Source organism: Phlebotomus papatasi, chromosome 1, assembly GCF_024763615.1.
Source record: "Phlebotomus papatasi isolate M1 chromosome 1, Ppap_2.1, whole genome shotgun sequence".
NCBI lineage: Eukaryota > Metazoa > Arthropoda > Insecta > Diptera > Psychodidae > Phlebotomus > Phlebotomus papatasi.
Genome location: NC_077222.1, coordinates 78,580,129 through 78,604,675, shown reverse-complemented (window position 1 = coordinate 78,604,675; position 24,547 = coordinate 78,580,129). Strand labels below are relative to the sequence as shown.

Here is a 24,547-nt window from a genome sequence, read left to right as displayed (position 1 = left end):
GCTTTTTCCTTAAAATATTCCTCATCAATCAATCAATCACAACAATTGACAAGAATGATGTTTGCTTTGTTGTATTCTACATACATTCGCCACATCTTTAACAAAAGTATTCTATCATTCGAATGATAGGGAGGCGGGATATGCCAATTTAATTAAAATTAAGAGAACAATGAATGAATAATATTTAGAAAAAATTGATAAAAATCTGTTTAACCATCAGTCATCATACTTTTGACACACATTTTAAAGCATAAGAAAAGGTTTGTATTTTCGTTTGATTAATAACAGATTTATTTGTTTAACGATATGGTTGTTCACTACTTTATCAAATTTTTGACACTTTTTTTTTTAAATTAAAAGTGACTGCGTTTCCCGCTTTTTCACAAAGGAATGTAGGCTCTTAGATAACTCATTAACTACTACTCTAATGCCCTAGATATATTTACGACTTAAGCCGAGAGACGGGTTAACGTAATTTTATAATCAAAATAATGATTAGATTACACTCTCATTAGTTCCTACTGACTAGGCTGTTTCTCGGCTTAAGCCTAGAGAGGGATTACTCCGAATCTGATTTAAATGAATTCTGATCATTATTTTGATTATAATTACTTTAAGCCGTCTCTCAGCTTAAATCGTAAGTGTGTCTACCAGAAAAAAAAAGCTTGATGCTCCTTGTTCCGTGATTTAACGAAGACTGTTCTCTTCTCCACATGAACAATCTATTTTCGGTCTTGTTCTAATGAGGAGAATCACCTCGCGAATATCAAATTATGAACTTTGTAATTATTATAGAAATAGGGTAACGTGTGGTATTTCGGGATACTTTTTAGCACTTTTAAGTTTCGAACAGCTTAACAACCTCTCAAATTATTTTTTTCTTTGTTGATACAAATACAATATTTATGTTCCTTATGCTATCCAGAATAAGATCCTAATCGAGAAATGTTGAAAAATGCATAATTTTTTATAGAAAATAGCAAAATATGCAAAGAAGTAAAAGTAGTATATTTTCGGGACAGTTGGGTATTTCGGGACAGACAGAAGTCGTTATTATGCAAATGAATTTCACCGAGCCTGATTATTTACCTTCAAGTAGAAGGTCTAAACTTCACTCTTTCATAAAAATTTTGTTTAAATTTCACTTGTAAAGTGATTTATATCGAAAAAACTAAGCACTGTTTGTGTTGACATCAGCAAAATTGACCACACTGAAGGTTTTGTAAAAAGTGGAATGTGATATTCACAATTCACGAGTATTTCACGCTTTAAATTAAATAAAATTTCAGAAGTTTTATGTTTATCTGATACGTAAAGAGCTTAGCATTTCATATAGAACTTAAAAATAATTAGATAACAAATAATTATAGGATTTTTGATGTCTCCCAAAATACCCATACTATGTCCCGAAAAGCACCTTGTCCAGAAATACCACACGTTACACTTCCAATTTGAAAAAAGATGTACTTTTTTTATCTTGTGTATTATAGGTGTATTTATTACGCAAACTTTTAACAAATAATGACAAACCTCTCCTTTCAAAGTAGTAGGGTAGAGTCATCACTTATAGACAGCTCGCAAAAATCTTAAATTCTCACCTAAAACAGATTTAAAAACTTCGCAAAATTGTTAATCACAGCATAAACTGATAATTTTATGATTTTTCGAAATTTATTTTAGATAAGAACTTAAGATTTTTGAAAGATGTCCATAAGTGTATCAACGTCCATAAGTGATGACTCCACCCTACTTAAAGTCGACTATAGTATTACTTTGTGGATTAAAGATTAGTAAATTATTAGTACATTATATAAGAAAGTATTATATAATATATAATTTACTATTGAGGTATTAAAAGATGCTTTTGATATTGCTAATAGTCGGAGCTGTTGGAGCCAAAAAGGAATCTAAGCAGAAAAAAAGGCAAACGTAAACGAAGCTAATTCAAGGATTGAGCAAAGGCTCTTTGGGGTTACTTACGGTATCACACATCCTTTGGTGGATGGCCATGGAGGTGTGGGGTGATATGATTGAGAAGCACTGCCTCGAGGACTTCGACCTCGGTGTAAGGGGAGGGTTGGAAAGCTTGCCTAAGTGGTTAGTAATGTATGATGAGAGATGGGAATAAGATTGCCGAGAGATGCTTTATTAACATAAGTCGAGTACGGGGTTGTGTACTCGAGGGTGAATATATTTTCGTCATGATGGATATGATTTTGTATATATAGATTTATGATGGTGAAGAAAAAGCGCTTTTCATTTGGCAAAGCCTTCAGAATCACTGTCTTTTCCCACCCAGAAGAAAAGTCTTTGCAGGATGCTCTTTTAACTTCCCACCCATCCATATCCTTCCCATCTAATCCCCAGCTTGTGTGACTGATTTTGATATGATAGCGTCAAAATGAATAATTATCCTTCTCGAGCGATTTTCCCTGTGCTCTATCACAGGTTTAAATACATATGTATCCTGGTACAAAGTGGTAGTACCCGGCATGATTTTAGGGATTGGGCAATGCTTCATGCTGAGGGGATATGGGTGTGTGTGTGTGTAGGGAGATGGTTTTTTGGGGGAGAAGGAGTTTTCCCATGTAGCCTGTTGGCATTGTTTAAATCAATTTATCATAAAACACGACAGTAATAAATCAAATGAAGTGAGCCAGTAACAGCAACAACATCTCACGAGTGATAGAACATAACTTGAGCTTTTGTATGAGCTTTCATAGCCCCTCATCTGGCCTTTCTCAATAACCTGGGCACCAAAGGGCGATGTGTGTGGACAGTGCAAAAACACCAACATAAAATATGTATGAAATATAATATGAATAGCATAAAATAAAGATCAAAAGGAGGAAAGTGTTTATTTCATACATATTTTACCAAGAGTGGACGTGAATGAATATAAGTCGAAGGCAGTCGCATAGTACAAAAGTTGCCAGAAAAAAAAGAAGCCAAGAGCAATATTGCCTAAGTATATTCTCACATTTGACGCATTTCATACGTGACCAAACGGGCTCCCATAACGCATAAAGAACTGCTACATATATGTCTATGGCACATAGGGTTTGGTGCTGGTAATAATAATATATAAATGTAACGAATTTCTGTCAAGGAATATTGTTCCCCCAAAAATGGCATAACCTCTCGCGCGTCAATAATAATAAAATTCAGTGGCGTGCCAAGAATGGAGATAAGCAAAAGTGTTTTGGGAATAATATGGATTTTCTTCTCGGCCATTCGCACCATAAATGGTAAGTTTCTTCTCCATACACTTCTCATTTTATACCACTCTTTTCTTATTGCCTACACCCATTCCCCACCACATCAAATCCTTTTCCATCCTTGACGCTTAAAAAAATGTATTTTATCCCATGGACCTCCTTCGAAAAAAAAAGAAATAGACGACACTACTAGGCTGAACATTGACATATAGGGAGTTTATTATGGATTCAATGGTATGCAGACAAACTGAGTTAGACAACAGCCAGACAATTCGCCAATTTCCATTCAATGGACATTTCTCCTACACACTATATGGATCACACCCAGGCATTTTGTATTATTTCACCAGGCATTCACTCACTTGTCTGTCCTCTTCCATTGTCCATTGACAACTTCTCATAAGGCCTGGGTGGACAAGGAAAAATATGTACACAAAGGACAATTGTGAGGGACTGGTGAAAAAAGAAATCGACCTCACTCTATTCAGAGATTGATAGCGTATACATTGCATTTTAGGGTTAGTCCAGCCTTGATCAATAAAAATCCTGATGGTAGTTCTTTATACATTACACTATAGTACAGCTTTTCTGAATTTAGTTTTCATTGGAATTAGTTAGAGAAACATTGAACCTAGAAAAGCGAACTAATTCCATTATTTTTATAGATGGCAGATTTCATGAAATTTCACCGTAGTCTCCATCTACAATAGGCGGAAAAACGTGAAATTTTATGAAATTTTCCATCTATAAATAATGTAAAATAATTTATTTTACATTAAGAACTTTACGAGTTTGGAGCAGAATAGGGCAGTTTACCTCATGTATTTCGAATTCGCTCTTTGGAAATTACAAGAAGCCAACTCACTTTTTTCCGATTTTGCGACTTTAGTACATTCATGTAAGTAATTAAATTTCGTATTTCGAAAGGTTTTTCAAAATTTTACTCTTATTGATTGTTTGCGCAATTTTGTTTGAGTTTAAGTGTCACAGAACAGATTTATCGTGTCAAATTTTTATAAGGGACTAATTCAAGCAAGTTGACCCGTTGTCATTCTAATTTCAGGCAAATTTGTGAATAATTTAGAATAACAAGAAGCCTTGCAAGGAGCTAACTTATAAAAAAAACATATCTTGAAAGGTAAAAATTTCTATATTTCTATGTTTATTTTGATGCTCATAGAAATAGAAACGAAACAAGTTTTTGAGTTGCTTGAGTTGGCTTCTTGTAATTTCCTAGGAGTAATGACTTGATCTTTGAGAATGTTTTATGGAAAGATGATAATCTCAATCAAAATATAGTATATCCTATTTTGGGTTAATTAAAATATTACCCATAGTCCCTTAATTTTTTTAATTCAATTTATTCTATATCCTGTTTTGCGCCTGTCGACCGACTTTATTACCGATCTCATCAGGCAAAACGATAGAAAACTCCTGAACATTTAGAACAATAACGCGCAAAACGGGCAAGTTAATAAAAAAAAACTATTTTCATTTCAAAACCTGGAATACCTAAAAATTTATATAAATTTGTCAAGTAGTTTTAAATTTTTTTAATATGTAAAAATATGAAAGAAAAAGTCTTAAATTTTCAACTTTTTTAAATCCCTAAAATACGTGTTAATTTGACTTAGTTTTTGGTCTAAAAATTTATAAATTAGTAGTGCATGTTTCCGGAAAGAATTAGATCACCTGTATACGAATCCGTTGCCCGTCTTGAGATTTTCTGAGGAGTTCCTTACAGAAATATTTTTTACTAAAGTTACCATTTAAATCAATATGGCAAAAATTAGTACTAAATAAAAGGTACAGTCGATACAGATAGACTAGGTCTATTTCATTTTCAATTCGCCTTTTCTGCCTTTTTTGTTCCGAAGTAGAGACTTTAACTCTTTAACGACGAGACAGTTTTCGTGGATCGAAAATCAGCAATAAAAATGAAACCAATGAACTAAACCAGTAAAAGCTCTTATATCTGGCCTTCGAAAAGCCAACAGAGTCTGATTTGGTGTATTTTTTGTCTCTATGAACGATAGGGACAAAAATAGCCTAAAAATTTAAGTAATTTTTTTGACAATACTAATGAATGATAATTTTAAATCTAATGAAAAATATTATGTTCGAGTATTGTAGTTTCTTTTCTCAAAACGGTTTTGCTTAAAAAAAAAATTGGAAGTATAATAAATATTTGAAATTAATTTTCATTATTAGAATTTAAAAATTCGTCATTTTTGAGTTTAAAAAATTACTATATAGCAAATAGCTGGAGACTGGCAAAAAATATCCTAGATTCGTTCAACCTTCTACTTTACAATTATGTACAAATATAAGAAAAAAAACTTTAGGTAATCAGGAAAAATTATTTTCTTTATGGGACACCGGTGTTCCAATCGTCCTTAAAAGGTTATTTGCTAAAAACAGAGGGGTAATTCATGAGCGTAACCAGGGTAGTATTCTCGATACTATCATCTGTCGATTCTGAAATATTTCAACGATTTGCACTTCCCGTAACTAATATAGATATTTATCAACTGTAACATTCTTTTAAGAATGTCACAATGATGAATGGCCCAACAATGTGTAAAAAGTCGACATTCACTTAATCTAACAGATATAGATTTATCGATAAAATCCATTTTATAGTATTGAAAAGTTTTCACTTCACCCCAGATAAGTTGTTAACTGGTTATTGGGTAATATATTTTATAAAGATAATTTTGTTCAATTACTTAAGGAAAGGGGAAGTGTGTCGAATTAATACAAAATGGAGTGCTGTACCTGTACGAAATAATTGATTTTGGCTATAACTAAATTTTCGATTTGCCAAACAATCGAACATAGACAGTCACCATTAACCATTTGTGACTGGTTACGTTCAAGAATGAGACCTTTCGTTAAGCAAAATAACTTTGACAAATGCATTTCGCGTTTAAATTTGAAAAAAAAAAAAATATCTGCATCAAATTAGAGAGGAACAAATTTCTTTGAAAAAGTATTTTTAATGAGTTATTTATTATTTACTTTGTTATTATTATGTTACGTCGTTATTACTTTGTTACTGAGAATTACTTTAAGAAATACGTGTAAACTTCTATAACATGGCTCAAAAAGCAGTTTTCCTTGGACTTAGTAAAAAATATTCTTTGGAAAAATATATGGGTGGAAAAAATTTCATACAACTGTTTTGATAAAAAAAATCTCTCAGGTCTTCAGGGTGTTCGTGAAAAAAAAAATACTTATTTTATTACATTTTGCCAGAGGTTCCCATAATAAAAAGAAACTTTTCTCATATACCTCATATAGAAGTCTTTTTTTTTTATTTAATTTTAAAGAGTGACTTTCAAAGATATTAGAGGTCTTGTGTAATACAAAAAAAATGATTTATTAAAGTTCATTAAAATTTATTTTTATGCACAGAAGATTAAAAATTTCATTTTAAAAATTAGAGATTCTAATAGAAGATACTATGGAAAATGAAGAATTTAGGATTTGAATTAATCTGGCAAAAGTTGTATACATCTACTTAATATATAGGTTTATAAAATATGTGAGCACTAAATAATTTTTAAAGTTTGTTTAATTTTGTAGGGGGAAGTGGGGCACTTTTGAATTGGGATAGTTTTGAAATTGGATTTTTTCTCCTGTTTTTTAAACGGATTGGGCAAGGAATTGGGGCTTGTCATAATCTAATTCAGCTTTCGTGAAACTGCTTCTTATCTAGTCTCAAAACTTGAGGTTAAATTTCCAGAAACGTTTTAAAATTCATCCAGTGATAGACACCTTGATATAATCGAGAAACTATTAGAAACTTTTGTAATTATAAGTCTTCAGTCGATGATTGCAATATTTAAGAAATTGAAGAAAATTATAAATCCTGAAAAGTTTAATTGCAAACTAGAAGTTTTAAAAAGTTAATTTTTACGTAAACATGGACCTTAGATACTTCTTTAAAAGTATAAAGATTTTATCTTTATTTCATAAATAGAGAGCAAACCCATTTCAAATTACTTCTTTGTGAAATTACCTCATCCCTCTTTCTATAAAATATTGATTTTCATTCAAAACTATCAATTCGCCACTAATTTATCATAAGTTGCGATTATTGTTATTAAGGATTAAGATCTCTCTTTAGGGTGCTTTTCCATATAGCAAATATTTTACAGTTTATGCACATCATTTACTTCAGATTGTTGTGACAATCATTTTCCACATGACTGAAGTGTAAGCACTTTGGACAAAAACATACACACCAATTCATTGCTCTCTCGATATATTGCTTATCAATTTAACGTGCAGTCAGATAAAAAGATTTTACTTATTCTTTAGGTACACCAATTCTTGTAAGGATACTTAAAACCAATTCTATCTCTTCGGTAAATAACTTTCTACGAAGATTAAGTTCAATGGAATTACTTTCCTTCCCTCATGCCATAACTCGTTTTTCAAGCCACGAAAACAGAAACGATTAATTGGTAGTGATTAATGAACCCTATTTGTCAAGTTGTTGTTCCATAAAATTATTATTTATTCCTCTAAGATACTTATATATTAAACACTTTGTGATTAATGAGCAATAAAATTCAATTATCGATAAATTTCTAATACATTTTTCACAACGATTTTTTTTCTTCAATTTTATTGAAAAAATTGCTCCATCGCACAATGTCCACAAGCAATTGCGATGTATTATAGAGTTATCTGAAATGTACCAAAAGGGGTTGAGAATGTAACAAAGGACGGTAGTTTTCTCAACTTTTTCGATCTTTTTCACTATTCAACACCATTAAGTTTGATTATACGTGTATAAATGGTCTATCCTACCTTCATTTCCATAACACTATCGCCAAAGGTATGAATTCTCTGGATAAGACCATTCTGGGGCAAGGGATTCTTTTCATTCATGTTGGGGAGCTATTGCAGAAATGAAGAGGAAAGACCTATTCGGGTACAAGCATCTGAAGTGTCGCTGTCTTGAGAGCAATTTTGCTTGATTGCATAACTATATTCTCACTTTGCTTGCATATTAAATCTGTAGACAGCCTTCACCTCAGTCAGAGTAGAATTTCGTTCGATACGGATGGTTTGAGATGACATTTACCTCTCCTTGTTGCTTCTTAGCCTGAAAATTGGGTTGTGCTACAAAGGGTGGATTTACCACTTTCCGCAAACCTGCTATTGTTGCTAAACAAATTGACAAAAAGTGATAAGCTTCAATAAGCCTACGACCTCATTTTTTTAAGCGACTTTGGAGTGCTTGCAACCTTGCTTGCAACACTTAATAATATACCGTAAATTCGGGTGACTTGGTCCCCTATGGGTGACTTTGACACCCCCTGTTCGTAAGCTTTTCTTTATTCCTAGAACTTAAGGATGGTCTTTACCGATCCGATTTACCATGGCTGATCGGTAGACCAACCTTAAGTACTAGAAATAAAGAAAAACTTACGAACAGGGGGGTGTCAAAGCCACCTGCAGGGGACAAAGTCATCCGTACTTACGGTACCTATAGTACAAATTAATTGTAATTGTTAAAATTTAATTGGCTAGATTATACTAAAATTTCACAGGAAATGAATGGAAACACTGAACCTCTCTTTATTTTCACAATTTTTTTCTCTACGACGACGTTTTGAGGATGGATGTCCTCTTGCACAGACTTACAATTTTTTTGTGAATTTATTACATCGAATGTGGCTTAGAAAATCACATACAGGCGGAAATTATTACACTGCACTTGGTTTTAGATCACAACTTTTGCCGTAATGTTCACCATTTGACTGATCATGGGGGCTCAATCTGTGTCAGTTAGTGGACTTCAGGCAAAAGTTGTGATTCAAGTCCAAATGCAGTGTAATAATTCCCGTCGGTATGTAATTTTCCCTGCCATTTTCGATGTAAGAAATTCACCAAAAATATTTTTGATGGAAATGTTTCTGTAATATTTGTCATCATCATCATTATCAATCGCTTATCCCTATTGGGGTCGCAGGCTTACGGCAGCAACCCACGCCTGCCTATCCTTCGCTACTTCAGGAAGGTGTTCACCATGGTCAATCCCAAGGTGCTCCCAGGCGAATTCCTGAATTTGACTCAGCCTCCTTGGTATCTTGGTGCCTCCACTGAGAAAAAAACGAGGGTGCGATTAACTTTTTTTCCTCATAACTTTAACACTTTTTAGGTGTAAGAATATATCAACATTTTTTAATGTTCATTTTACACGTTTTTAAGGGTAAAATAATCATGAAAAAGGGTAACTTTAACCCCCAATGCACCTAAAAAGGGTAATATTTACACCGATTTTGGATCAATACTGCAGGGTAAAATTAACATTTCCGGAATGTTTTTTTTTTTTTAACTTTTTCGGATTTCTCTCAGTGCTAGGTCTGTCTCGAGGTAGACGCCTCCTTACCATGGCTTTCATAGCTTTTCTGAGGAATCTGTTTCTGAAAAATTGTCTAATTGATATGTAGACCTGATGAACTGGATATCCATCCTCGAAAGGTAGTAGAGTAGAAAATATTGAATATCAAGGGAGTTTCAGTGTTTCTTTCCATTTCCTGTTACAAATCTTTAAGAATTCTAGGGTCACCGTTGACCCGAAAATAATTTTTCTATTGCCATCTAAAGTTATGCCTTGCGCTAAAAAGCTAGAAAAATTATTTTTCCATTCCCCAATTTTTGACTTTCTCGCTTTTAAAGGGTTAATTGAGGAGCTCAGAGCAAAAAAACGCTTTTTAATAGGGTAATGCATACGGCTTAGAGTTTTTTTGCTCTGAGCGCCTCAATTTTAAAATTAATCCTAAATAAGCGCCTCAAATTAATCCTTTAAGGGCGACTATTTTGTAACTGTTTCCACTAAATTTGCTCATGTTACAATTTTTATTAATTTGCTTCAAAAACCCATTAATTAATTTCCAAAACCCTGAAAATCCTTAATGACACGGAAGTTTAATAATTTTGTTAAAAACTTTTCTGGTGATCGCCAATGAAAAACAATCACCCTAAAAGAAAAAAAAAATTTGCTCAGAGCTTTTAGTCCCGATGTGGACTTTCTTCAGTGTTTGAAAGGGTATGATTTTTTTTATTTTTAAATTGTTCAATTTTAAATTACACAGGTAATTTTTCTATAGTTCTACGTATTTATTTCTAATGTTTTGAAATTCAGAATACAACAGTTTGAGGATAAAAAAATCACGTGTTCTTAGTCATTAAAGAAGGTTTATATTGGGATCAAAAACTGTAAGCGAGATTTAAAAACTACTTTTCCATTAAGGGTGATGCTTTTTTACTGGCAATTACTTAAAAGTCGCTGATAAAACACTTGCGCCAGTTTCATCCACAAAAATTTTAATAGTTTTTGAGAATGTGACGGATCATTTTTCCGCGATTATTATTATTAATCGTATCGCAATATTTGTTACAGTGTGATCATATTTATAAGTTAATGTTGTTCTATCCCGTGTTACAAGAATCTGCTAGTCCGTTTGTATACTCGCCAAGGAGCGCCTTCCCCGCATTGTTTTTGGGCAGAGGCGGTGCATTTTATTATGTTTGCACCGGGCGAGACTCGAACTCACAACTTTGCGAGTCGAATCAGAGATCTCATCCGCCCAAGATCAACGGTCTTGCCTATTGCGCCACTGAGATCCCCACTGATATCCCACGATAACTAAGCATATATCAACATTTTATAAAAAGCCGAAGCTAATGTGCTGGACAGATTTACGGCTTATGCTAAGAGACGGCTTAACATAATTATTAACAAAATCATATCTAGACTACATTCTCATCCGTTTCCCACTAAACTTGGCTTCAACGGTAAGGCCCTAGATAGACGTGCGACTTAAGTTGGGAGACGACTTTGTGAGAAATTAATAGGAATGTGGTATAATCATAATTTGGATTATAATAATGCTGAGCCGTCTCTCGGCTTATGCCCTAGATATACCTATGACTTAAGCCGAGGGACAGCTTAACGTAATTATAGTCAAAATAATCAAACGGGTCTTTTGGCTTAAGCTGTAGTTCTATCAAGGCCCTTAACTCTCTCTAGTACATAAGCCTAAGGTCCGAATATTAGGGGAAACTGGGGTACCACTAAACATGGCGATTTTTTAATCGGATATTCGACTTCAGAGGACAAGACTTACAGAAATTATTGGCATTATAGGGATGCTTGTCCACTGAAGAAATGGTCGAGTAGTCCAAGTAGTTTAGAAATAAAAATTAGTGTTTCGTGCCACCACGCGTTTGATGGTGCCCCAGTTTCCCCTACTTAATATTATATGGTTGAACTTTGACTGAAGATTATTTATTAAGGGTATATGAGTCATTGGATTTTAAAGTTTTAAAGTTAAAGTTAAAGTTTTTAAGTTTCTTATTTAGGATATCGAGACACTTAGGAACTGGGCGAACCTTCAATTTGTAACCCATATAAGGCGTTTCAGGAAGAAACATCTCTGAATTTTGTTATTTTTTGAGTTTTAAGCGAAAAGTGGTCAAGTCACCCTTAGAATTTTTGAGTTGAGAGAAAGAGCCAAAAAAAAGATGATAATAATCTCAAGCAAGAAGCTCACAAGAGTTCTAATATGCTCATCGTATTTGAGATTCTCATCCCCATTGATTTTTATCCTCCTATATCTCCTGCTCTAAACCCAAAATTACACCAGAGTTTATCCCTGGTGGGGCTTCCCCTTCTGACTTTTAGCATCCGTGGTTGAATGGAGTGGAGGTGATGTTGGTATGAATGATGAAGTGTCACCACAAAACCTCAAGATTGCTTGGTATGTGGAGTCGCCTATTAAATATCCCACCCAGTCTAAATTGCGTAAATCTCACCCACATTTAACTATATATTCATATATTAAGTGAGAATTTCCGTCAACGAAATTATTCATTGAAATACAGAATCGATTTTCAATGGGGATCATTAGTCCATTCGCATTACTTCCGCGTTGTACATTTTATTAAAATTCACCTAATCAGATTTAAATAATTCAGTGAATTGATGAGGAGGAACATGGACCCTCATCATACTTTTACGGCATTTTTATTCCGACACCCATAGCACCCAGCACCTGTATTATTAATTCCATCCATAATTAAGATAAAATTATGTTTTATCTCTCTGGCCCATCATGATATAGTACAACCATGGAGCTTTTCATGATTGTGCTTTTTTTAAATTAACACATAAAATTCTGGAAAAATATAACATTCCCACATAAAATCCTACATTTCTTCAGAGTCACTTGAGCGTCAATTCCAATTAGTGTTCACCAAAACGGAATAAATATGCACATTTTGATTTATTTTGAAGTGAATCATGAAAAAAGTGGCCAAAGAAAATAAAGTCGTTTTTCGGGGAAATGATATTCATGAAAATTTTTGGTCATTATCATTTTTTCTGGCTATGTTTTTAGTGGAAAATCAAAGTTGTTCTGCGACTCTTGTAAAACAGGCTATAATAAAATTGAAAGAATATCACCTAATAATCCAAAAAGATATTTTCTCCATTAACTTGTGAAACTAGATTGAAGCCGCCCTGTTTAATGGAGTTTATCCCAAAAACGGGCTGGCTTCAACCATCTTGCCCTTAACAGGGATTAATTTAACCGGAGATGCATAATGGGCCCAAAAGGAGGCCTGGGTGCAGCGGTTCTGGGAAGAACCGCCCCCACTGTAATCTAATCTAAACTAACTTGTGAAACTAGATTTTATAAACAATAAAAATTAGTAGAATACGAGAGGGTGGTGCATTTTTGGCATCAAATTTCAACTTCAACTTGAAGATTTCATTTTAAGTGATAAAAAAAATTCTTTTGCAAATTGAATTTTACCCAACGACAAATGTATGAATACTCTAGAATTAGAACTCAAGAAAATATATTCTTATACTTTATATTTGCTTGTAATCAGATAGGAAATTCTGCTTGGGAGTAGGATTGAATTCTTGATACTTAAATATTGATCAAAAGATTTTTTTTTGTTGAAGGCTTAAGATTAACATGGAGAATTGTATTAATGAGAAAGATTAGTCTACAAAGAAATGTTAAAGATCAGCAAAGAATAATTATATGATGTTATACTTTGGGTTTGTTGCGTTTAGAAATGCAAAGAAGATTCTTTCAGAGAAAAAGCTTTGTTGTAATTTAGCATAAAGTATGATGTTGATTAAAAGCATTTCCAAAGAGAAATCTTCAAAGTTATTCCCGTCAATTTTCCTCAAGGGCTTTACCGTTCTACCTTTCAATTTATTTTTCTGCCACAAGAACAGGGTGTAAAATATTCCACCCCTAACGTTTATCCATTCCTGAAGGATTTTTACCAGAGAGACAGCAAGGAACAAAAAATATAAATGTGTGCTCTTCAAATACAGTGTGTATGCAGTGAAAATATAGTGGAAATTTAAGGGATTCGAATTGCTTCTGGTGTTATGTGGTTCAATAATGACATTTTTTCCCGCTAGCACATCCATTATCGTTTTCAATCATTTCTTTACCCTCTTCAACCCTACATGCAGCAGCATCCATTGGCGTGTGAGGTGATAAAGCTCACATTAAGCACATCGTTCTCCAAGCGCACACCTTCCATCCTCCTGCTCTTCGATATTGGTACTCGAGCTTTCAACACCGTTAAGGTGTTCCAATAGGGGATGCCAATGAAGCCGTTTTACGTGAATGGATCATGCTGCAGTTGCTCTTTTTTCCACCCACGCCATCATCCAATTCCTCCTCACCCATCCTCAGGGGGCTGAATGTGTGTGGAAAATGATGATCAATAAATAGCAGGAAGTATTCAATAAAATGCAAAGCAATCACACAGAATGTTTCACATCTATTTTTATTGTCTTTTCACACACTCGAAAACCTCCTGAATTTATCGATCTGAATTCAGATCGAAATTCTTGCGTGTTTTTTTTTTATTTAAAGCAAAATAAATTCGTGTGAAAATCCCATTTTCTAAAACGACCCAAATTGTCAATTAAAAAGAGCAGAACGTTCATTGAAGAAGAGCGATGAAAGAAACATTTTTCCATTACGCTACTTGAAGCTTTTGATGAATGACTTTAGAGTTGGTTTTTCTTTCGCCAAGAAGAAAAGTAAATAAATTTCAAAGGAGAAATATCGGACAGGAAGTACAAGTGTACATAAGAAGACTAAAACAACACTGGAGTTATTAATTTCGCAGTAGAAATTAAGAAATAATAAAATCCAAGCTAATTTCTATGAGAGCACCAAATCCAATTAACTGAAAGTCGTATATTCACCATTAGTCCCATTCTTAACAGCTCCATGACAGTGAATGGATTAAATTATGGGGTTTGTCATTTTAAATAAAAAGTGATTGACGACTTACGAAGTTTTACTTTTTTTTGTTCAATATACTTTTTGTCCATTATTTCTTATTACTCGAACTTTAAAGAGAATAACGTTGCATCTTTCGAGCGGTCCTGAGCAACGCTCGAACTTATGATTTAAAAATGCTATACACAGGGGAATGTTTCGTACTAGCGATTTCTAGCATTTTAAATAGTGTTAAAATACAATAACAAAGTTTATGCAATTGAATTTCGGCTGAAAATTAATTAAACCGGTTCAGGCTTATCAGGGATTCAAAAACCTTTCCAAATAACGCAAGCTGTGAAGTCAAATAAGAAATATTTTAGATTGCAAAATTATTTTCATAAATTATTCAATTTTATTTTACTGCTCGAACTCCACGAAGAGAGCAGTATATACAATCCCTCGTTTTTTCACCGATTCATAGCCGATAAATAATTTTTATCCGAAAAATAATTCTATTGCTTTTTAAACAATTTTGGAGAATCTTTTGAATGATTTATAAATCGGTTGAGAACCGGCAAATGGTAAATGATGCGAAACTACTTTTGAAGTATATAGCATCTAAGTCACGAGTTCGAGCATTTCGCAAAACCTGGAACGCTTTGCTACCCCTTTGAATATAGAATGCTCATTTAAATCAAGGTACAGGGTTCTACTTGATCATGTCAATATACTCAGTCCCGGGATTATGCATATTTTTGGGACCGCAAAAAATGCGCATAATGGCATTATGCATCGAGAAAATTTGCATAACCGCAGGAGATTTCTTTTGAATGAATCGACCATAGAACGAATTTCGCGTGGAGTAAAACTAGTGAGAACAAAAAGATAAAACTGTTTGTAAGAAATGCATCAACAAACATTACTCTTTGGCCAAAGTTCTTCAGTAAATGGTTAGAATATTTAAAAAATTTACCTTAATAAACAAAAATAAAGTTTTATTCTGAAAAATAAGCATAGTTTTTTCAAAATTCCCGCGTCACAAAATAGTATACATTCAGGCATATTTACAAAATTGATAAATTGACTCCCAATGGTGGGCAAAAAAGCATAATTGTATTTGCATAATTCCGTCAGGTGCATAATCCCGAAATGCATAATTCCGGGACAGAGTGTATCAAGGTCTCATCTATCGTTGGTAAAATGTAGATTGAAAATGATAATTTGTAGGTATTCGGCTTCGAAATTTTGAAAATCTATCTACATATTTAATGGAAATCACACAAAGCAGTAGGGTTTACCACCTCTCCCCCCCCCTAAATTTGGTTCGTTTTGTGAAAGCCGAATCTAACATTTACATACAGATTAATATAGATATTTTTCTAAGTTTGTTACCGTTACGCGAAATATCTCAAAAGTGAGAACTGTACTGACTGTACCTCTTTTGTAAGATGCTGGACCCTGTGGATGAATAAATATATCAAATTTTTGTTGAAATACTCTTCGCCTGCAAGCCCTGTGAGTTGAGTCCACCGGTTTCAAATAGCTCTTTATAAAATAGACAACTTGCCATAGGGATGCAGTTTACGATTGCAGAGTCAACTTGTGCGACGAAAACATTGAAATTTATTTCTCATGTGTTGTTTACCTAATCAAAATTTTCATAGGAATTTTATGCATTAATGCTCCTTATTTTGTATTGATAAGTTAAAAATGTAAACTTATTTCCAATGAATTGTGCACGTTTGCAAAGATCCTGGCTCTTATAAACATTATTATTCAAATCTGTTCCTGGACCGTTTCTAAGATGCTACAGTGTCTTTGCCTTTTGGGTCTTTGTCACGGTGGCAGCCAAAATCCCGAAAGCCAAAATCATGAATACCAAATTCCCGAAAAGGCCAAAATCCCGAAAGCCAAAATCCCGAAAGCCAAAATCATTAACGCCAAAATCCCGAAAAGGTCAAAATTCCGAAAGCCAAAATCCCGAATGTTCAAAATCCTGAAAGTGATGAAATTATGTGGAGGAAAATGTATAGAATAATTTCCCAAGACACAGAAAATTTCCCTTAGCCTCCAGAAAGCGCGAGTGCAATCGTGGGAGCAGCTATGACACTTTTAAGAATTCGGGATTTTAGCCCATTCGGGATTTTGGCTTTCGGGATTTTGGCGTTCGGGATTTTGGCTTTCGGGATTTTGGTTTTCGGGATTTTGACCAGAGCCCCTTTGTCACTGTACCTATAAGTTAGAGGGCCGAGAGAGTCGGTCTGATTTAGAACGTCAGAGACGAAGAACGTGTGGACTTGAGTCTCTGCTCGAGGGAATCTGGCTGGGTGCTAGAAGGTGTGGCTGCTAGTTGTCTATAAGAAAGCCTATCCCTATCAATCTTTCCAAGCTAAGAGTCCAACCGGTAGTTTACACGAAGTAACCATTAAGATAAACCTTTACTTTAATCTGAAGCTATTCGAGCCTTTTACGCACCACTGATCTCCAGTTCTACACCCCCAATGAACTGACATCCTAATCCATGCCATCGATCCATATGAATCTGAATCATTCTTGAATATGAGAATCCAATAGTCAATAATTTCCTGGCTTCATTTTGTTCATAATGCTGATACAACCCATAGCCATTTAACTAGGTTCCAGAATAGTTTTTTGTTACCGTAGATGCGGGTGACTTTGTCCTCCGTTGGCGACTTTGACCCCCTACTGTTTGTAAACTTTTCTTTAATTCTAATGTGTAAGAGTGGTCCTGGTAGATCGGATCGGAAGAGCCCATCTTTAAGTACAAGAGTTAAAGACTAGTTTACGAATGGTATAAGGGGTCAAAGTCATCCACATCTAATGCCCTAGACACACTTACGACTTAAGCCGAGAGGCGACTTAGTGGAAAATTATGGAATTGTAGTTTAATCATTATTTCGCTAAGCCGTCTCTCGACTAATCCTCAGATCTGTCGAGGCCCTAACGGTGTATATAAGGTTAAAAAGCCGTTGCAAAACCTTTCCATTAAACACAGCCCAAAGATTGAAGTTTAGTTTGCATAAGACCCATGTTTCAGACAAATATGTGAAGACTGGGTAGGATCATAGCCCTACTGTACTAGTTGTACTATATTAAGCTTTGTTGCTTTTTAGGTATCTGCGAAATTCTTTTTGTTGATATCGGTTATGATAGTTGGCCTAATTCGTCTAATGCTCTCCGTTGGAGTTGCTGATAACGACGTCTGCATGTGCGGTAAAGTGTGCTTCCTATTCGACAATTGTTAAGCATATTAACGATTGCCCTATCAACTATTATGCTTCACTGAAAGAAATCCGAAAAAGTTAAAATAACATTCCGGAAATGTTTAGTTTACCCTGCAGTATTGATCCGAAATCGATGTAAATATTATACTTTTTAGGTGTATTAAGGGTTAAAGTTACACTTTTCCATGTTAATTTTACACTTAAAAAGGTGTAAAATTAACATTAAAAATGTTGATATATTTTTACACCTAAAAAGTGTTAAAGTTATGAGGAAAAATAGTTAATCGCACCCCAGTTTTTTCTCAATGTTGTTATAATGTTATGTTTAAATCCTTAACCCACCGATGGGTGCTGAAGGTTGCTTGTCTTTTTATAATTGAGGCAGTTGTTAACTTATTTCAGTTTCCCATTTTCCCTATGAAACTTGCATTTTCGGTAAATTCAAGATCTAATTTGAAATTGTCAGTCCCTGTTCTCTCTAGTTAAATGAGTTTAATATAGGGATTATACCTGATAATGTCATGATATCACCAGCGCAACGTCAAGCCCGAATTCACGGACTGATCTATTCAAATCGAAGCTAGAGTAAACGCTAAAATCGAAAAGTTCATTTCGTCTTGAAAAATTGTTATGAATGAATAGTTTTCTAAAATTTGACTCTAACTTTGCTGACTAAACCTTAAGTCTCTATAAATCGATAAATCGCTCTGAAGACCAAGTTCTTAACACCAAACCACTTGTAATAAAATATTTTAAGATTAAAAATATTTAGGGATGTCGGTTGATCAATTAATAATGTCAAAAATTATAAGGGAAGAGCGACTGTGATCATCAGTGTTCCTCAGATTAATAAATTACCCCATCCATATCAGAGCCCTAAAATTGAACGATTTTTTGAAAATTATTCTATGCTTTTGTCAATTAGTTTATAACCAAACATTTTTTTTAATAATATGCCCAATTTATTGAATCACTGTAAGATTCTTAACCAGATATAAGAAATAAGAAACATTTTCTTTTTAATTCTTGCGACTGGAGCTCTAACTAGAAATAGTGTCAAGCGCGTGCAATACACTCAAACTGTTATATTTTCAGCTTACAGTCCATATCCCATCCTCTTGACCAAACTAAAAGTATTCCATTTAGCTCATCAAGGAGATCAGAAAACCCATAAGCTCAAATTTACAGCTCTGCAACTGTAAGCCATGGACGTGACTTTGTTTCGCAAATGTTACGAAACTATTTGAAATGAAAGTCCAAAAGTTTCAGAAGAAAATTGACTTAGAACATTAGGAATACCACTTACTGTATAAATCGTAACTTTATGACAAGCCTTTCGGCCGTAAGAGGGTTGGGCTGTATTGTTGGGGGGTAAAAAAAGGCGAGTAAATTTTGGGGGAAACTCTTTATTTCTCGAAGTGCTTTTCTTGGTTTTCAATTAAAACTCCATTCAAGTTAGATGTGTATAAATGAAGGTATATCCCAGTATAAGTTATATAGTTCACGCGAACACCAAAGAATCTGCCCAAACCACATGTACACAGCTGAGGATGACTCTCGAGGTTCAACTACATGCTATGCCACTTCCAGCTGGGGTAATTTTGCCCCCTACAAAAACCCAACCTCTCTCGACCTGGGACTTTCAGTGCTGATGGTGTTGGGATAGAGGAAGCACTTCTCTCGCCAACACCGGACTATACCACTTCTTGTGGGTAGAATGTATACACGTGCATGGGAAAATATTTTCCTTTATGACCGAGAGACGAGATACCCTTAATTAAATAAGGAAACGCCACTGGCCTGAGTTCATTTCTTTCATTCCTCCTTTTTTATTTGGCCTCAGTGTCGGATGAATCTTGCACGGCGTGACCAAAATGAAGGAGTGAATAAATAAAATACTAAAGTAGATTCCACCAAACCACTTCCACTCCTGTGGGGCTTTTTTTTGGCCACTCACTCAACCCCCTAATCTAATGGGTGAGTTGGTGAGAAAGCTTATTTGTCGGAGTATTCTCTACATAGTATAGGATATTTTTCCCTCTTACATCCGGAAAATTGGCTATATGGACATATCTGGGGTATGTTTCTGTGTGAAAATTCATTTGTTTATTAACCCATAAATTAATCCCCGTAAATAAATAAAATAGATATAAGCGAGGGTTATGCTCATTGGGGCTGGCGGATGGTTGAGTGCGGGGAAATGAATGGAAATAACGAGACTCTTTTATGTGCTCCTCGCGCTCCAAAGAAGGGTAAAATGTTTGTCGACTGAAACCCACGCCATCACACCAAAATTCTGCCATTCTCAAAGCCCGGACTCTGGCAGCTAAAGCATGTGAATGAAATCCTCTGCCTTGACTGGTTTCCCGTCAATTGAGAGGCATTTCACGTTTTACTTATCGCAAACATAAAATCTAATGACTCTCTTTGCCACGGAAATAACCAAAACACATAGCGAGATATTATATCATTTAAAATAAATATATATGTACTTGGGTAAGTGGCCTGTGAAAATATTACTTCTGTGCTAAAATATTTGGGTGATACGAGAGGTTAGAACTTTTTCACAATTGGGTGGAAATGGTATCTGAAAAATCTGGATTTAAATAGAAAGTTTAAAAATAAATGTTAGGTATTGGTACATAGATTTCTGAATTAAATTGAATTCGACTTATGGGATACTTAATTTAGCAAAGGTTGAACGTCAACTGGTTGCCAATAGATGTTAACCTTAGATGTTAAACCCTTTTGTCATTCTTCCAGAATTTTTCTTTTTAATTTTTCAGTAGGGAAAATTGGGGCAGTACTAAATATGCGGTAGTGTAAAAACTGATCTATGTCTATACTTCTAGGATTTATGTCACCCATTTCTTCAGGGCACAATGATTCATAATACTAACTATAAATTCATATAGGTCTCGTCCTTTGAAGTCTAACATCTAATTAAGAAAATCGGAGTGTTTACAACTACCCCATATTCAGTATTGCCCCAGCTTCAACTATAATTATGACTTGAGTCGCACTTGGATTTTTGTATATTTTATATCTGTTTTTAAAATGTTAACAACTGTTATTAACACTGAACCTACCTACCGTTTTTGTTCGCGTTTCCAAACGCGCTCACACATGCATGTTTTAGGAAATTCATAAAGTTTGATAGCGACATTGTACCGTTTAAATATGTGTTAATTTAAAAAGTTTTTAACCCGTCAGTTTGACCGATCTCGATATGTTTAGTGTTAATTATGATAATGTGATTTACAAAAACGTTATTGAGATTGCGAGCCCCGTAAACAGACGTGATTTTTCAGACGTAATCCGTGTACTTAGTTGTTGATAAGCTATGTTTGAGACACAGACTTTAGAATTCAAAATTTAAATATATCAAAATCTAGGTAATTGTGATAACATTTCAATATATTGTGTCTAAATTTAATAGCTTTTCAGCAATATCAAGAAACAATACCCGAAACGAAAATTTTTACTTCCAGTAGAACAGAATACAGTAGAACCCCGCTATAGGCCATCGCTCTATAGTCCACAATTTATCGACCGTTGATTTCAAAACACTGATTTTAAGCTAGGTTATGTTTTTTAGTACGCGACATGCAATGTTGTCATAATTATTTTAATATTTTTGGCAAACTTAATTGAGTAAGTTGTGATAATTGTTGTCCATAATGAAGAGAGCGAGAACAAGTACCACAATCGCAAAAAAAGTGGAAGCCGTCGTCCAATTTCAATACTAAAAGTCGTTGATAATTTTAAAAAAATGACATGGACTATAGTGCGACTCAAGTGTCAAATCTGGAACCAAATATGGCCTATAGATAGGCTCTACTGTAATTAGGTGAGATTCTTAACAATCTCACCTACTATAATCCTAACAAAATTTCATGTCGTCCGATCGACCTCAAATTTGGCCAAAATGTGTTTCGCCACTTCCTGATTCCGAATATATATGTGGCTAAGTTACGTTCCCGGCCGGCCGGCCGGCCGGCCGGCCGCTCTTTGGAGCTTAATAGCTCCTAAACTAAAAAAGATATCGACTTGCGGTTTTCGGCAAAGGTTATATATCGGGTGAAAATTGCAACTTGGTGCATAGACCCCCCACCCCCCACCCCTCCTTCCGCCATTTTGAAGACCCCCCTTTTTTTGTTTTCTCAATAGCTCCGCCCCTATGGCATTCAGCGGACTCAAATTTTAGTATGTTATAGCTGGGCCTTAGAGCTTTCCATCAATACCAAACTTAAGGTCCCCCGACCCCCCTGACCCGAGCTATAAGGGTCCAAAAAAATTTCTTAAAATGGCCATAACTCCGGTTCTAATTGTCAGAATTTAAAAAGTGAGGGCTTTTTGGAAAGCTCTCATGAAATGCCACTTCTCCTTCTAACATCGCAAGTTCATAAAACCACCGCTAGGGGCGCTTTTTTTAAAAAGAAAATTTTTAAATCTTAAAAGTTAAATAACTCAAAAATTCCATTGTGCATCGGGCTGAAAATTTAGTATGTTGTAGCCGTTGATTATACCTATCAAACAAAAAAAACCTTAAGTCGATCCATAACCCCTGACCCGAGCTATAAGGGGTCAAAGTTCGAACATTGACCGGCCTCTATCTCCGGTTCTAATTAACATAGCGACCTAAATTTTACCTTTTTGGTTTCGTCTCGATGAGCACTTTCAGATGGAAGTTCAAAAAGTCACCACAGGTGGCGCTGTGATAGCGTCAAAATTCATCGAAATTCAAAGTCACTTTTCTCAAAAACGGCATTGTGCAAGTTAATGAAATTTTAGTATGTTGTAGTCCAGTCTAGGACGTTTCCAAAATGGTGCGTATGTGCGCTGTGGTTTCAATAGAACCGGAGATATGAGGGGTCAAAGTTCACGAAATTCAAAAAATCATATCTCCGGTTCTATGTGACCGATTTTGATGAATGAGGGTTTAAACGAAAGATCTCACCAAATGCTACAACTTTCTAAAATGTTTGAACTTCGTGGGACCAACACCAGGGGCGCCACAGTCGAAAAACCAATTTCAATATCACATAACCTCAATTATCTCGACTGTCGCTGAACCGATTTTGATGATTACTTCAACATAATTGTAGAGCACATTAGTCTCTACATTTCGTCCATACATCATTTTCCGCTCAGACTACGCTATCACTCCGATTTTGCCGTTTAAGTGTGAAAAAATTGATTTTTCCCATAATAACGCTTTGAAATCACTCAGATGCCAATTTGACTGCCTCTACTCCACCAAGACACTTAAAATAGGGGTTTAAATGGAAAGTCCCGCAAAATACAACAATTCTTTGATATAGTTGAAGTTCAACAAATGACTACTTGGGGCACTCTGGATGAAAAAACGAGTTAAGAAACAAAAAACCTCGCTTATCTTGGCTTCTGAGTAATCGATGAGTTCAAGTTCTACGGCAAAATTATAGAGAACATTCTGGTCTACATTTCACCCATATAACACTTTTCTGTCAGTTCATCCAAATCCTTGATATTTTGGTTCAAATACAAAACTTGTATAATTTCACGAATTTGATTCAAGATAACTGAATGGCGTCTCCCAACTTCAGCTCTAAATCGAATTTGCATGCACTCCGAGTTAGCTCACGTTAAGAATCTCACCTACATAAGCCGGTTAGGATTATCTGTCCCTTTTTTTTATTTGATGTTTCGCGTTCAATTGAAATTTTCAAGTGCGATTCAAGACCCACTTTACATAGCGTTAATTCAGTTCCCACTTATCTTGTATTTTTAAATAAACAATCAAGTATAAAGAATTTTTAATTAGTAAGTAAAATAAATAAATAAATAAATTCAAAAAAATAAGTTATTTTTCTGCTGTAAGATTTTTTAAAATAAGATTCAAAAGTAGTACAATTAAAACTTAAGCCTCATTCACATGATGAAAAAGTGCATAAGAAAAAATACATAAACCAAAATAGAGCAATCTGATTGGCTGAAGCTTACGCACTTTTGCATAGAAATTTTTCATAAAGATGATTTTATTTCTCAAATTAATTCCCAATTGTTTCCAATTTCAAATCAAATGCGCGCGCGACACAAATCAGCTATCATATTTTCGCAGTTAACAAACAGTAATCGTAATTTCTTACTTGTTACAACTAGTCAGAGAACCTCCCCAAGGTTCTGCGGCTCAGATGCAACTTCTCTCCGGATGCGATGCTGACATCACACAAGCTTCCTTCAAAATCAATTCCAGACACTTCAATTCTTGAGTTCTCGTGGAAAGAAACACCACTTCTATTGTTGGACTGGTTCTTCCATGTTTTGCTGATGGTCCTGTCCTGATTCCTCCGTGTTTCTGGGTTATCTTTCGGGATAACATTGTGCTCCACATGACACATCTCAAACCTGAGTCTTTCTGTAGAATGCTTACACATTCCACCAAGATATCACACACGAGGGCAATATTTGGAATCTTTGGAATACTCTGTTGCGAGTAAATTTAAAAATTTAAAATGTTCCCTCCTGATCTGAATTACTCGCTCCGAAAGATATGCTAGCCGAGGGTAGCGTATATTTGTGTGACTTCCGAGTCAAAGTGAATGTCCCGTTGGTTGATGGGAGAGCACACGATGGACCACGAATCAATTAGTAAGTGTCCAACTCTCTAAGAGTGTCTATCTCGCCCCTCAGGAGCCCATCACCGACGCTGGAAAAGCCACAAAGAGGCCATAGCGCCCCAAAAAGGAAAAAGTGTGTGCTGTCCCCCCTGAAGTGCCCGAGAGAAAAGATCGCGATTAATATTACTCGATTA

At 34.9% G+C, this 24,547-nt stretch overlaps 1 protein-coding gene across 4 annotated transcripts in view; it reads left to right on the top strand.

Moving 5' to 3' along the window:
- LOC129797867 (lachesin-like) overlaps positions 1–24,547 on the top strand; it is a 122,137-nt gene that overhangs the window by 17,660 nt on the left and 79,930 nt on the right. For 3 of the 4 annotated variants that reach the window (XM_055844769.1, XM_055859393.1, XM_055860208.1), the window contains exon 2: positions 2,636–3,248. In XM_055844769.1, the coding sequence (XP_055700744.1) occupies positions 3,182–3,248 (67 nt within the window). In that variant the 5' untranslated portion in view covers positions 2,636–3,181. The remainder of the gene's footprint in view (positions 1–2,635; positions 3,249–24,547) is intronic. The other variant, XM_055853040.1, reaches the window with a different exon arrangement.